The sequence below is a fragment of the Grus americana genome, chromosome 1 (assembly GCF_028858705.1).
Source record: "Grus americana isolate bGruAme1 chromosome 1, bGruAme1.mat, whole genome shotgun sequence".
Classification (NCBI taxonomy): Eukaryota; Metazoa; Chordata; class Aves; order Gruiformes; family Gruidae; genus Grus; species Grus americana.
Genome location: NC_072852.1, coordinates 134861330 through 134877830, shown reverse-complemented (window position 1 = coordinate 134877830; position 16501 = coordinate 134861330). Strand labels below are relative to the sequence as shown.

Genomic DNA, 16501 nt, shown 5'->3' with positions numbered 1-16501 from the left:
AAGATGGAAGGGGGAAGGCAGGGGGCTACACCAGCCTCTATGTTCTCATCTGGAATCTTACTATAAAAAGCTTTTTCTTACACACCTGAAGAGAAAGAGGTCAATACTGATACATATTTGAAATACAGCATAACTGTTGGCACCTATTATCCCTTTGATATTATCCATTACATAGAAGAGTAAAATGCTCTCACTTGCAAAAATATTAGAGCATTTGATTTATCAAAATTAATATTTAAATAGCAATTAATCACAAACTATTAAGGCCAAAATCACACATGAATTATAAAATCTACTATACAGTAGATGTTCTAAGCATGTTAAAGGGCATGAACAGCCTATTATATATTATCACAGTAAGTGTTCATGTGGCTGTGATGATCCATGGACATAAGCAAAATCTTTAGCTTTAACCACACTTTGTTGTTCATCCATTATTATAACCACCTGAGATGACTGATGGACAAGAACCACCCATAGCTTGAAACTGCAGAGTTTTCACAACTATGTACAAAAATTAACCATGCACTTAAAATCTATTATTTTATTAACTTTTTACATAACATGCATTTAAATTGTTAATGACTGTTTGACATAAAATTTAACATATAAACTCCCAATTTTTTTAAAGTATTATAGTGTACATGGCAGCAAAATAAAAATTGTAAGAACTATTACATATTAATGAAACAGTCCAAAGTTGAAAACAGAAATGCACAGAAATACTTGTAAGCTTTCCCACATGTTTAAATAATTATGCAAAAATCTTGAAGTACTGACCTGCTCAGGCTCCACGTGGCAAAACATGGAAATCTTTTCCTTCACTGCCATTTCTATAGGTTTTGCACTTCTGCAAACAATCTGTCATAACAGAAGGAAACACTTTAAATATTTATTAGGCAAACCAATAGAAGTTCCTCACTATTGTCATGGAGAAATTAATGTGCCTTTTTTCCTCTTCCCCTCTGTTTAGAGTTCTACAATATATCACAGCTCACAAATATCTGCTAGCAAGGCAGAAGTAAATCAGTCACCTGCTCACAGACCCACTTTTATTAATCTTTCTTTGGCATTCTCTGTAATACTGCTTCCTCATGTTCTCCTTTCTTCTAGCTACTACTGTAATACTCTTTATTCATGCTTACAGAGTTGCGAGACTTTAGTTAATATGATGAATCAAAAGAAATATTGTGATCTTATCAGCTAAATTTAGAGCAATAATACTTAGCTTACATACATGTTTTCTAGTGTTACAGTACTTCAGCATTTTTTTGTAATTCTTAATTTGCACATCATGATAAAAAGAAAGAGGCTGAAGATGAGGAAATTATTTCATAATTTTGTGGTTTTTTTCCTGGTGCAATTATTTTGCTATTATTTTGCTGATCCATGTAAAACTCAGGAATTTTAGAACACATTAATAATTTTACCAATAAAGAAAGTAAGCATGTGTTTTGGTGTTTCTTGGAAGGGGTTTTTTTTGCATTATGTAACTTAAGGCAACCACTCAAAATGCAGAACTGCTCTATCAATGTACCTACTGATTACTCAGTCTACTACCTTAAGTTATTCTGAATCCTGAAAGTATAACAGTAAGTAGGATGATCCTGTTAAAAGATTAATTCATTATTTTCCCCATCTTGCTGGCAAATGCACCTATACTTAATGCATTAAGCTCTTTTTTGTCCAGCAACTTGTAGCTGATCTTTGATCACCTTGCTAGAATGCAGCTTAACTACACTGATATTGATGAAGTCTAATTAACTTCCCCTACCCTTGCAAGAAATTCTAGAAACAGAAAAACAATGCCAAGTATAAGGGAAAATTAGTGCCCATTCTAATAATCAAAAAAGAATTATGAAACAATTTGTACATTCTACTCAATTAAACATAACTTATACTTAAAAATTAGGTACTGTTTGAAGATATAATTCATAAACCTTCATAGTATAAGCACGATTAAATCCACTTTGAAATCTATTATCCATCTTACTGAGAGAAATTTAAAGTTAAGGCAGTCACAGAAATCAAAACATCAGAATCAGCATGATGTGATGTGAAGAAGATGCATCTCCAAGAAACATAATACAAAGATGAGGAATAATTCAATTGAATAGGTGTCCTGGTTTTGGCAAGGATAAAGTTAATTTTCTTCCTGGCAGCTGGTATAATGCTGTATTTTGGAATTAGTAGAAGAATGATGTTGATAAAACACTGATGTTTTTAGATGTTGCTAAGTAATAAGTTAAGGACTTTTCAGCTTCCCATACTCTGCCGGTGAAAAGGTGCATGAGAAGCCATGAGGGAGCACAGCCAGGACAGCTGACCCAAAATGGCCAAAAGGATATTCCATACCATATGATGTCGTGCTCAGTATGTAACTGGGGGAGTTGGCCAGGAGGCTGCGATCACTGCTTAGGAATGGGCTTGGCATATCAGTCAGCAGGTGGTGAGCAACTGCATTGTGCATCACTTGTTTTGTATATTCCTGTATCGTTGTTGTTATTATTTTCTCTTCATATGCTGTCCTATTAAGCTGTTTTTATATCAACCCATGAATTTTACTTTTTTTACTGATTCTTTCCCCCATGCCACTGCAGTTGAGGGGAGTGAGCAAGCGAGCGGCTGCGTGGTGTTCGGCTGCTGCTGGGTTAAACGACGACAATAGGGCAGCACTGACAAGAATATAATGTTTTCAAAATGCTGTAACAAAGTCCATTAAATCTGCAGATGCAACGTATTCGTTAAGTGCTTATAACACCTCATGGAGAACAGAAAGGCTCCTGTACATATGCAGCTGAAACTGGCCCAGCATGCCACCTCAGGGAACCCTGGCACCAGACAGCGAGGCAGCAGGTATTAAGAACAGGTCTAGCCAAGTTTAGATCAGATAGCCTGGCAGCACGGCTTATGAAGGAAGCCCTCCTGAGAACTGTTCTATGAGCTTCCCCCTGTGCTATCTTGGCCTTGGGCCCCTGCCTAAGAGAGCAATCATTTGAAGATTTTCTTGAAGCAGTGCCCAAGCAACTTTACAACAGCACCAAGAGGCTTTGCTCAGAGTGTAATTTCTCTATGCTTTAGTGGTCAACAGCAGCAGTTTAAAAAAAAACAAAACAAAACATGCTTCTGGCAGTCCCAGAACTGCCCCAGGCAAGAACTCAAGATGTGAGAAAGTCACTAGATCAGTCTGTTTTCCTTTTATTCCACACACACACACTTAACAGGCTTTTAAAAATTAATTTGGGAGAAAAAAAACATCAGGCACTGGCAATTATCTTAAAGGCCTTCAAAAATTACATGCAACTTTCCATATGCAATTAGCACCTCAAGAGGTATTTTGAAATTTAGGCCCTGAAGTTTGGAATATAGAGCAGCACTGCGTTAATAAAAGTCTTTCCCTCCACAAGCTGATTACAGTTACCAGGTCACAAGAATTTGAAGCTACCTAACACATTCTTCACGTATCCTATTTATAAAGCCATTGGTTTTGCAGTTATAAACATGCTTTTTGATAAATGTAAAATGCAAGAGTTAAAAAAAAAATCAGAAAGCAGCACAATACAAGATTTAGTGGTGTGACTACCCTTTTAAAAATAATTTTTCCTTTTTGAGGATATAAATATTATACAGAAGCAGTGACTATTCTCACTACTCTCATTTCTGAGAAGGGCTAAGAAGCTTTTTCTTCCAGTGGACTTTATTGGAATGGAAATTGCTCAACAACTTCCAGAATCAAATATGGAAAGTATTCTTTGACTTAACAAGCAGCCTCACACAAAAGAGCAAAATTGTCCTTTTCTGTTCCTGAAGCATACCTACAAAGAGAGTGTGTCTTCAGCTGCAGCTCAGGAAGATATGAAGCATAAATTTGAACTGGGGTTGTACTGGCATTTGAAGCTGTGCTGCCTGGCATCACTATCAACACTTGACCACGCAGGTTAACATCTCCAGTCACAGAAGGGTAGCGGTTGGAAGGGACCTCTGGAGATCATCTAGTCCAACCCCCCTGCTAAAGCAGGATCACCTACAGCAGGTTGCACAGGACCACGTCCAGGTGGGTTTTGAATATCTCCAGAGAAGGAGACTCTACAGCCTCTCTGGGCAGCCTGTTCCAGTGCTCAGTCACCCTCACAATGAAGAAGTTTTTCCTCATGTTCAGATGGAACTTCCTGTGTTCCAGTTTGTGCCCGTTGACTCTTGTCCTGTCACTGGGCACCACTGAGAAGAGTCTGGCCCCTTCCTCTTGACATCCACCCTTTAGATATTTGTAAGCATTGATGAGATCCCCTCTCAGTCTTCTCTTCTCCAGGCTCAACAGACCCAGCTCTCTCAGCCGTTCCTCATACGAGAGATGCTCCAGTCCCCTCATCATCCCTGTTGTCCTCCGCTGGACTCTCTCCAGTAGTTCCCTGTCTGTCTTGAACTGGGGAGCCCAGAACTGGACACAGGACTCCAGATGTGGCCTCACCAGGGCAGAGGAGAGGGGGAGGATAACCTCCTTCGACCTGCTGGCCACGCTCTGCTGAATGCACCCCAGAATACCATTGGCCTTCTTGGCCACGAGGGCACACTGCTGGCTCATGGAGAGCTTGTCATGCACCAGGACTCCCAGGTCCTTCTCCACAGAGCTGCTTCCCAGCAGGTCAGCCCCGAACCTGTACTGGTGTCTGGGGCTGTGCTTCCCTAGGTGCAGGACCCTACACTTGCCCTTGTTGAATTTCATTTGGTTCCTCTCTGCCCAGTTCTCTAGTCTGTCAAGATCTCACTGAATGGCAGCACAGCCTTCTGGTGTGTCGGCCACTCCTCCCAGTTTAGTATCATCAGCAAACTTGCTGAGGGTATGCTCTGTCCCCTTGTCCAGATCATTGATGAGTATGTTGAATAAGACCGGACCAAGCACTGACCCTTGGGGCACTGCTAGATATAGGCCTCCAGCTAGACTCTGCACCACTCATCACAACCCTCTAAGCCCTGCCATTCAGCTAGTTCTCAACCCACCTCACTGTCCACTCATCCAATCCACACTTCCTAAGTTTGCTAATGAGGATGTTATGAGAGACCGTGTCAAAAGCCTTGCTGAAGTCAAGGTAGACAACATTCACTGCTCTCCATCCACCCAGCTGGTCATGCCATCATAGAAGGCTATCAGATAGGTCAGGCATGATTTCTCCTTGGTGAATCCATGTTGACCTCTCCCAATAACCTTCTTTTCCTCCACATGCTTAGAGATGACATTCAGAATGAGCTGTTCCATCACCTTTCGAGGGATGGAGGTGAGGCTGACTGACCTGTAGTTTTCTGGGTGTTCCTTCCTGCCCTTTTTGAAGGCTGGAGTGACACTGGCTTTCCTCCAGTCTTCAGGCACCTCTCCTGTTCTCCATGACCTTTCAAAGATGATTGAGAGTGGCATAGCAATAATACCTGCCAGCTCCACAAGCACTCGTGTGTGCATCCCATCGGGGCCCAAGGATTTGTGGATGTCAAGTTTGCCTAGACGTTCTCTAACCCGATTCCTCTCGACAGACAGGCATTCTGTCCTACAATGGCAGACAGGTATCACAACAGGGAGCTGCAATCTACTTATGTCTCCTCTCTGCTCTCAAGAAGTGCCAGGGAGGCAAACACTGCATGCACATAATAAGCATATACTCATTACCAGAGCACAGGGGAAAGAGAATGGAAGTTGAGCATTTGTCATCATTTGCCAACTGGCATGACATGAAACTTGCTGGCTTTAGGTTCACTCCACTACACGGTACAAGTCCAACACAAGAAAGAAATTGAGGAACCTTACTTTCAAGATTCACCCACACATTTTATATTTCCAAATGAGAATATTTTTAAAGGCTGTACTTAAAAGGTAGGATTGCTTCTTCTTAATCATGCATAAAAAGAAATTTGTGAGAGCACGTTAGAAGTCAGAAGCATTCTAGGTCTTCCCACAAACTGAACTGAGACTTTAGGTTATTTTTAGCAGCGCAGAATGATTTTTCTGCAAAGATCGCTTTAGAAGAACACAGCTACAGTCCCAAGATATTGCAAGGAGTTAGTTGACTTAAGTAAACTTGAAGTAAATTTGAGTAAATTGATTTCCTGTGGCTTTAGTGAAGCAGTGCAGCATACATGTTGCACATCTTCTAAAATTCTGGTGTCTCATGGGAGACTAAGGCTTATACTTTGAACACAGGTTATGCAAGTGCAGTACTAGGTGACCTATAAATAAATATCTGTATTTATTGACTCACCAAATCTGGAGACAAGCCTAGACCTCTCAGTGCTCGAACACTGTTCTGTGTTGGTTTTGTCTTCTGTTCACCAGTGGCATTTGGCTGGAAAGACATATTTTGAAAGCTCAAATAGCAACTAAAATCTACTAACAGAGCAGTTATAGGTTAAAAGAGAAGTCATTGCAAGTAATGCTACTTGCAGGAACTAAGCATATCCAAATAGAGCCACAAGACAGAAATGGCACCACTGTTATTAGATATATAAGAAATTCTGTGAAGAAACCACATGGCCCTAGGTCAGGTCAGGTCAGGTCTATTTTGTTTTTTCTTACAGAGGAAAAGTTTCAGTATAATTGAGTCAGGTAGGAGAAAAAGAATATTCCAAAAGTTGGATTTTCCTAATAAATGGAGAATGTCCACATAGCACAAAGCCTTCAGTGACTGTCCTTGGAAATAATCAGCTGTAGTAAATAATTCTGTTCTCAAATACACAGAATCAATCCCACCAATTGCTGATCAATCCTCCAACACATATTTGCAACAGTTAATAACTCTCTTTATCTATACAAGGTGCAATCATATCATCATTACCAACCTTTGCTTAGCAAATTCTCCCCAATGAATACTTACCTCTTAAAATAATAAGAAAACCTATTTGTGAAGTACAATCTAGAGTCTGAACGGAAAAATACTTTTAGCCCTGTAGAAAAACATGGTATTGACTGGAAGACCATTGTACATGGAGTAGAGTTCACCTGAGGCAGCCCAGGCCTGTGCTACACAAATCCCTTGGCCGCAGGACAAACCAGCCGGCTCCCTGTAACAGAGCAGCCCGCAGGCAGCTCCCACCTGCCATCACATCACCTGCATAGCCTTGCCTTTATCTAAGGAGACGACCATTAGTTCTGCCAAGAAGATACTTTCTGTTTACAGAAAAATGATACAGTCGTTCCCTTGTAAGAAAATTATCTATTATCTCAAAGGACCAAAAGGGGAGAGACACTTCTACGGATGTGGCTCTGACATGCAGCGTGCTAGGCAGACCACTCAACACTACGCCACCAGGGCTTCCCACCACCCAGAGGGACGTAAGATCATTTATACTACTCTCTCCTTAGAGTGTTAGCTCTAAGAAACAGAATTTTAAACGTTATCTTAGAGAGTCTGAGTGCCTTTCTTACTGGGTTCATAATGTACCAGCACCTTCCAGTGCAAAGCACAAGTATATTTAGCCTTCTAGGTAAATTAGTGTTCATAAGGGTTTGGGTTGTTTGGGTTTGGTGTGGTTCTTTGGGGTTTTTTGTAAATTAGAACATTAAAACAGATTCTCACATTAATAAAGTAATTATCAAGACCTTTATTTACCCCAGTGTGGCTGGGTTTCATATCTCTGTTTCTAAAACCCATCAGCATGAAAGTGTTAATTAGGGAAGTAAACAAATCTGAAGCTCAATACAGAATAAAATCTATTTTATTGATTTTAATAACTTACCTGTGGTACTAGACTAACATGGATATTACAGAAGTTCTCTCTTTTTGCTTTGAACTGAAACTGTCTAAATGCTTCAACAAATGGCATTCCTTCAATGTCTCCAATGGTACCACCCAGCTGAAAAAGAAAGCTTGAATCTGTCAGAGTGGCAGAAAGAAAAAAAAAGTCTACCTCTTACATATTCAACAAATTTTCTGAAATTATCTTAAAAATATTGACAATTGAAATTTGCAGGCATACTCTGCAAAGAATCCTCACCCATTCTGTGCATATTCCTGTGGAAAACATAAAACAATTTTCCAGTTTTGTTATACATACTTTACACCATACACATAAGCTTCCCATGGGAAGATGTGGGTTACTGCTGAATAATACACACTCACATGATTTTCATTGCCTTCAAAGTGGTGAACAGGTAATCAATAGTTAAGCTGATGTGAAGGTTTTTGTACAGAAAAAACTTTATTTTCCTGTATGTCAGATTAATAAACAGTTGCAACCAATAAGATACAGACATTTAGCAATATTATCATAGCTTTCCAACATCAATAAATGCCATATAAACAATATGAAATAGTATTTCACATTATAAAACTTGAAATATTACCAAACCAAAACCCAAGACTAAGTCCACGATAAAACTTACTTCTAAAGACAGAAAGCAGATGTCTTTCAAAGACACAAAGCACTACAGTGGACTAAGCACTGAATAAAGCAATGTTTAGCATGTAATTCTTGTGAAGTAGTTGTATTTCAGAATGATCTTTCTGTGCCACCAAGTGGCTTTTGACAGAATTGCGTATTTGTGTTCATCCAGTACCAGAAAAACTTCTGACATTTGTATGGAACACACATATTCAGCCTAACTCCTTCAGGATTTTGCCATAGAAAAGCATTACAATTTCCCTTAAAGTCCTGAAGAAAAATATTTTTATCAGGCTGGAGCTATAACAAAACAGAAAAAACCCTCACATGGAGGAAACAGAAAATTATACTTGAAGTTAAAGCACTGACAAACTCATCACTTATTAATGTTCTTGTGCAACATCTGTATTTACTGTTTTTACATTTGTTTTAAATGAAATGTTTGACTCTTACCGTGCACATAATAAAAAAGATCTACAGCTATACCAAAAAGTATATTTTAATCAAGGCAGATTCTTCTGCATAAGAAATACTGAGCAATTCTATGGCCTGGGTCACAAATTTTTTTCACACTATTAATTACAGTGGTCACTTCTAGCATTAAATCTAGTCAAATTCTTTTGTCAAATTAAATTCTCAAGTATAACCTTTTTCTGTATTTTCTACTGTAATAGCAATGCTAGTGACTACCAACTGCCTTTCCTCCAGTTGCCTAAATGCCCTAAGGATGGGTGAAACTCATTATTTCCATTGTGCAGAACATCAGCAAGTGAAGTGATTGAAAAAGTTAAAAATAACACCAGGAAATGGGAAACTAACTTATACAGTGCTTGAATACATTCCTGTAAGGATTACCATGGATGGACATTTGAAGCTACATGGAAAGCTAGAACGTTATAGGCGCTCCTACTGACCGCAGGAGACTTCAGATATTACACAAGTTTTCTCAGTACAATTAACAGTACATAGCTTCAGTCAAACGTCTGTATCTTGGAACAGATATTTCACATTACAATAACTCGCTGCTTTAATTTTATAAATTAATAAACTCTTAAGCAGCTCAGTTTCAGCAGTATTCTAGAAGGGATTTAGTCAAGTAAACAGAAGCTGTAGGGATAAGACCACGCCTATCATTTTCAGAACAAATCAAATATAAAACATGTCTTCGCATTGTTGCTCTCCATAAAACTTCAGCCTGACCTTTTTACAGTAAGTAGCAAAGAGAAAGCAAGCTAGTTCTTTGTGTTCACTGTGGATATATATCCGAAAACATTCCATACTTGCCTCAATTACACAAATTTGTGGCTCTTTTCTGTCATCGTCCACTGGAACTTTTGCCTGATTCATTACCCATTCCTGAACTGCATCAGTGATGTGTGGAACAACTACAAGACAAAGCAAAATTAAGACAAGCATATCTTATTTTAGACCCATATACCAGGTTTTGCATGCAAAAGGGGGAAAATGTGCACAAAGTCAAAAGGAAACTACTAGCTCCTTTTTCTATTCCGCCTCTCCTCAAACCCAAAAGGCTAACATTACAGGAATATGCCTATATGTCTTGGAAAGGAGAAAGGAATAAGACGATGCAGCAAGGAGCAGCTTGTTCTTGATCACTCTTTTGTGAAGACTGAATGGACTAGGATGCCACAGAATTAAAAATACCACCTTGAACAGTTTTTCCCAGGTAATCGCCATGTCTTTCTTTATTAATGACATGCTGATATATCTTCCCAGTGGTGATGTTGTTATCTTTATAGAGATTGATGTCCAAAAATCTCTCATAATTTCCCAAATCTAAATCTACTTCTCCACCATCATTCAATACAAAAACTTCACCTGAAAAGAAAAGAAAGCGACAACTTTTAAAATAACATATGAAAGTTTAGGAAAACCTTAACAGATGGAAAAAGCAATAAAATAATCAGAAATTATTAAGCACACAGCAGGAATACCACAAACTTATCTTAAAATTGAAGAAAGCTTTTTTAAAATGACCTATCACAATGACATATCAATAAAGCACATGCCGCAACTCAATCAGTGCTGTCATTCTGTGTGACTTAATATCCAAGTTATTACTTTTACATTGAATGCCTATCCCTCAGTCACAAATAGTTTTGCAAATGAATTTAAGTTATATTGCCAAAATATTTAAGTGACTTAAAAATATTTAACCAGCATTTCAACAATATGCTACAATCCTTGAGCAGAAGAAAGCATTCTCCAGGAATCATAAATCAAAAACAAATAAAACATTAATTTACACGTGGCAGCCAAAAACTGTGCTTTTATAAGTATGAATTATTACGCATGTTCAAAGTGCTTCACTATAAATTCTTGTTGCTTGAATCTATTTTAATGATTAAGGCTTGGATCAGGAGTAAAGTTATGATGAACATAAATGCTTCTTCAAATGTCATCACTGTTTCTTATTCATTTGTTTCATCTTGTATATTTGGTTCACTATGTCCACAGCAAGTGTTATTTCTGACTGAAAAATCTAATGAAAATATCCTTCAGGTTCAGACTTTTCTTAGACCCCTAAAGAGTCTCTAAATTCTGTACCTAGTCAACTTCTGAAGAACTGAAGTTCCTAGATCCTCAGGTAAGGCTGGAAAGCTCTTTAGAAACACCATAAAACATTTTGCCATGACCAAATGAATCAATGGTTAAACAAATTATGGGACCAGTGCACAAGAAGAAAAAAAAAAAAAAAAAAAGGAGAAGCAATCTCCCTGAAGACAGTTCTGGTGGACTACAGAAATATATATCCCACCAAGATACAACACTCCAATGAACAGTTTAACAAAAACACCACAATGTGTCCAACAGAGTGGAAGATCTCATGAGGCACCAAGTACCTCTTCTGTACTACTAAGTTTTCATTTAGGCCAACAGACATGGAGTGGACCCAACATTTCTCATAAGCAGGTCTTTGAAGAATATAAAAAAAATATTATTTCAAAAATTCTTTAGTTTACTGGAAGTCACCAAATTAAAATCCTTTGAATCAATCGCATTTCTGCCAAAATGTTAACAAAATAGGCTTGCCATTCTGGCTTGTGTGAATTTCTACTTAGTACCCAGTAAGCCAGTGTTTTTTCACAAGCAGTAAGAAACTCCTAAGCGAACAGAGAGGAGGGGAAGGGGGGAATCATGTGGTAATTACATGCCATAGTGTTCCCTCTCCCCTGTACCTGATCCAGGGGAGGAATACATCCTCACAGTCTCAAGAGATTGCAGGAGTCTTACCACCAAAGGTAAAGGCAGAATTTCCCTAGCCAACTAAGTACCACCAGATGCACTTCTGAAAGTGCAGGACTACTGGATTAGTTAAATTTGGCTTTTTGAGAGAGGTCTGGTGTGCTGTGCCCTTCCTCCACTTAAAAAGCAAAGTGGTCTTTTTTCAGTTCATGAGATAAACATGTTTATCTCCAGTCCCAAAAATTTTGGTCTAGACTAAAAGCAAGCAGACAAAATCCAACAAATATAAAGAATCAGAGATATCTATTAGCTGAAGGTACTTTGGGACTTTGAAAACCATTGTTTTCAATAAATGTACAAGTAACAAGACAGACAGCTGAAGGAACATCCAAAATTATAAATGCATGTCAGATTGTCTTGTAGCTCATCACCAATGTAGTCAATACAACCAACGTAGTGTAGACAACTAACCAACCAAACCAAGCATCCACTTTAAACTGATATCACTAGTTGGCTCTCTAAGCTTCACTGATGGTTTTGACTAGATCCTCACTGACTAAAACAGGAACTTAATCTAACTCTTATGAAGACACACCAGAGGAACTGGCACCCAGGTAACTGTCAAGGAGTTGTTTCAAAAAAGTTGTATAGATTAGAAAAAAAATTGGAATAATACAAGTCATACTGAAGATAGCACTGACTGAACAAGACCTACAGCTAGGATTTTCCCAACAAAGTGGTACTTCATAGTAAGGAAGCATCTACTCATAAAAGTATCTTCACTGAAGAGGTTTCTCCTCTCTTTACTTCAAGCAGACAATGCCGTTGAGAACACATAGTAAGGAACAAACTTGCATTGCCAAATAGATTATCTGGAAGTGTTCAAGGCCAGGTTGGATGAGGCTTTGGACAACCTGGTCTAGTGGAGGGTGTCCCTGCCCATAGCAGGGGGTTTGGAACTAGATGATCTTTGAGGTGCCTTCCAACCCAAACCATTCTACAGTTATAAAATTACTAATAACCACCATACTATTGTTTTTCAAAAACAAAACAAGAAAATACCCACCACATTACTGTGAATACAAATATTTATGCAAAAGGGAACAACACTGCCCTTCCTACCATGTTCATACGGAGAAAAGGTTCCAGCATCTATGTTTATGTAAGGATCAATTTTGATTGCAGTGACACGTAGACCACATGACTTCAGTATGGTGCCAATGCTGCTTGCAATGATTCCTTTGCCAATGCCTGAGATGACACCACCAGTTACCAGGATGTACTTCATTGGAAAATCAGCACAAGCACACTGATCTCGAGCTGGAAATCTAAAATGACAAAGATGTGTATCTGATGAATGCAAATTCATGCCAGGGAAGAACACAGCCTCAGTATGCAAAGAATCTAAGCTGAAACGACCTTCAGAAACAGACAACAAAATCACCATTTTGTAATCTGGGAGTAGGATTCATCTCTACCAGCTTATGCACCAATATGTAAGCTGAGCACCCAAGTCTACTCCACTGTCAATGGAAAAACAGGGACCATTTTGATACACTGCCCTGTGGAGGTGCCAAAGAGGCACAGTTCATCCGACCTATTCCTCTCCTGGAACAGGAAAAGCCAGCTAACTCTTAGAACCACAGGTTAGGCAACATGAATGTCACTCTAGATTCTTTCTAAATTAAAGAAGTTAATCATTTCACATGTGTTTTGAGAAGTTAGTTCAAAGATTGTTCATTGCTACATTAGGCGGAACACTTACATTCTTCACCCAGTAGCTTTACCTTCAAAAATAGTGACTGTATCTTCAAATATCTATTAAAATCAGAATGTTATACCATCCACTCAATTTTTCAGCTGCTTTCGCTTCTCCAACTCATACTGTATCAAGTATTTCACCAAAAGTCTTACAATTAGATCAATAGAACATGAGACCAGGAAAGAAAAACTGAACCAAAACGTACATACTTATACTGCTCAAGAGCCTAGAGTCCTTTCTTCATATGCCTACCCATTCTCCCTCTCCAAGTTATTACTGTGAGAGAAAAATCAGACAAAGAAACATTTAGCATCTCTGGATCAAGATGCAGAGTAAGAGTTAGTGCTGTTCTAGAAAACAACATTGTGTCTGTTTTAAGTTTCAGATCTGGAGAAGAGAAGACTGAGAGGGGATCTTTCAACACTTACAGATATCTAAAGGGTGGATGTCAAGAAGAAGGGGCCAGACTCTTCTCAGTGGTGCCCAGTGACAGGACAAGAGTCAACGGGCACAAACTGGAACACAGGAAGTTCCATCTGAACATGAGGAAAAACTTCTTCACTGTGAGGGTGACCGAGCACTGGAACAGGCTGCCCAGAGAGGCTGTGGAGTCTCCTTCTCTGGAGATATTCAAAACCCACCTGGACGTGATCCTGTGCAACCTGCTCGAGGTGATCTTGCTTTAGCAGGGGGGTTGGACTAGATGATCTCCAGAGGTCCCTTCCAACCCTGACCCTTCTGTGATCTAGAGAAACACCTGATGCTATGACACTCATTAGCATCATGCATTCAGAACAGCAAACCTGGATAGAATAGCTCTGAGATGAATGGCATGGCCAACTAGTCAGAGTCTCTGCTTCTCTGTCTAGACTGCAAAATAAAAGATTCTTCACAAGAGGAAACTATGAGTAGTAACAAACACTATACTCTGAAGATACATACATGATAGTTAATGCCTATTATGGTGATGAAGCCTTGATCAGATACAGCAAAATATTTCACAGTGCTCTACAACAGTACTAGCATAAACAACAATTGCTATTCAGATACAGAAACATCCTCTCTTGAAGCCTGGATAATTAAAATTGGGGGGAAAAAAAGGACCTGCTATGAACTAAGAGATTCAAATATCATACCATCCAAATCATGATTGGGGGGGAATAATCTAATAGATTCTAATACGTCTATGCCACCTTGCACTGTGTATGAATAGGAATGGTAAGGGATCCAGAACTATTAAAAAAAGATGAGGAGGAGACCACCCCATAAAAATTCTGATAATTACTATCTTAATCAAAATTTTATCACCCTTCTTGTTGCTATAATCTGCTGTTTGCATTGACTACTGTTGATGTCCCTGCAATTTTCCGACTTCACCTGGCTTTCAAACAAGCATAGATGTTGCCACCATTTCTCCACCCCATCTGAAATGGGATGATGTAATTGTATTCACATTACATTCAGCCAGCTGTGGAGACCAATCACTGGAATAAGTTTTGAACAATGACAGCATGCCTCACCACAGAGCAAAAATTCTAGGGTGAAGAAAATGTTTCCTTGCTTAAGTACCTAATTCATCCATACAACATGTAACAGCACTTGATCTAATGGTACACAGTATAAATCAAAACTGTATGCTTCTTCAACCTCTGAAAGTAAGCAGCAGCTAGTGAGCGAACATTGTAACTCTTCCTCTTACTCTACTGAAGTAACATAAACAAGGCCTGGATATTCAGGAGACAGAGCTCAAGAATGTAAGAAAGCTATTATATTTCTTGATAACAAGACTTAATAAACTATTATTTCTTTGTCAATATGGACAAAAGGAAGACCACAGCCATCAAAAGTATTTAACTCGAAAGAAAAGGATAATCAGGAATTAACTTTTCCCTGCCACTTAGTTTTAATATGTATCTTTTAAATAGCATAGATTTTAAGATTTGGAGCCTGCCTCCTCTGTTTCAGGCTCTTCCTGCATAAATTCCTAATGTAGTTATCAACATTAGCATTTCATAATCATCTAAGCTATTTTCAAAGCTATTTGCAGAAAAAGGAGAGGAGAAATTATTTCAACAACAGGTATAATTCTTGGATGCGTGCCGCTTCAAAATTCTTAAACCCAGTCACCTTGCTTACAGGAACCAAAAAGCTCGCTGTGATTTTAGCAAGAGCAGTGATTTCCCAGCAGCTTAAGGAAACACAACGTTTACTTGCAATAGAAACAAAGAACTCCAGGTGGTTCGGGAAGTCACTTGTAAAAGTAGAAGGAAATAGCGTTAGGGGAGTAAAAGCAAAAAGAGAATACTGGAAGCAAACATTTTGTTGGGAACTGGAAATCAGCACAAGCTGAGAGGAACACGAACTACTCCGTTTCGTCTTACCAACGGGAGCTTGCAGTTTTCAGCAGAGATTTCGGAGCTGCACTACGGTAAGAAGTTGCCCAGGAGAGGGGCTCCCCCTGCCCTGCCCCAGCAGCTCGGCGACCGTTACCTCAGGGAGGCCGCGGCCCAGGTGGGAGGCGGGAAGGGCCGTCAGAGGGCGGCCGCTAAGCGGAGGCCGGGCCGGGGAGGAGGGCAGGACGGCGGAGCGGTGATCGCCCGCGGCGGGGGAGGGCTGCCCCCTCCCCAGCGACCGCAAGCCGCGGGCCTGAGACTTACCGCCCCGCTTTTTCGTCTTTAAAGGGGGATACCTCAACCAGCAGCCCGAGAGCGGAGATGAGGTGCGCCCGCTGCTCGGTAACCGCCACGCTGCCCCCCGCGGCCCGACCCCCGCCGCGGGGTTACCGCCAGGGACTGCCAAACCAAAACCAACCCCCGGGGGAGGGGGCGGCACCTTCCCGAGGAAGGCGAAGCCCCGCGGCAGCCCCCTCACCTCCGCCCGGCCCTGAGCCGCAGGTGAGGCGCCTACGAGGCCAGCCCGCTGCTCCCCCGCCAGGGATGAACAAACCAGCGCGCGGCGCCGGCAGCCACGGGTGCTTCCGCGCGCCTCCTACCCAGGCCGAGGAGGCGGGCGCAGCGCGACAGGTGCCCCGGGGCGGCCCCGCGCGCCTCCCGCCGCTCCGCCAGCGGCGCTCTTCCCACCTCGCGCGCCAGCTCCGTCGCCCCACCCCTGCGGCGGCGCGAGAGAAAGGCCAGAGCACCGCCCTTCCCCGCGCAGGCGGAAGTGGCG

General features: G+C 40.5%; 1 protein-coding gene across 5 annotated transcripts in view; it reads right to left on the bottom strand.

Moving 5' to 3' along the window:
- CTPS2 (CTP synthase 2) overlaps nt 1–16440 on the bottom strand; it is an 80077-nt gene extending 63637 nt beyond the window's left edge. Inside the window, exons 1-8 of one of the 5 annotated variants that reach the window (XM_054817742.1) lie at nt 13762–16414; nt 13539–13609; nt 12694–12899; nt 10033–10203; nt 9649–9749; nt 7720–7836; nt 6246–6329; nt 781–861 (exon numbers count right to left, since the gene is read on the bottom strand). In XM_054817742.1, coding sequence (XP_054673717.1) covers nt 781–861; nt 6246–6329; nt 7720–7836; nt 9649–9749; nt 10033–10203; nt 12694–12859 — 720 coding nt within the window. In that variant the 5' untranslated portion in view covers nt 12860–12899; nt 13539–13609; nt 13762–16414. Of the gene's footprint in view, nt 1–780; nt 862–6245; nt 6330–7719; nt 7837–9648; nt 9750–10032; nt 10204–12693; nt 12900–13538 lie in introns of all 5 variants that reach the window. The other 4 variants (XM_054817720.1, XM_054817728.1, XM_054817712.1 and 1 more) reach the window with 4 other exon arrangements.
- Nucleotides 16441–16501: the final 61 nt, after the last annotated feature.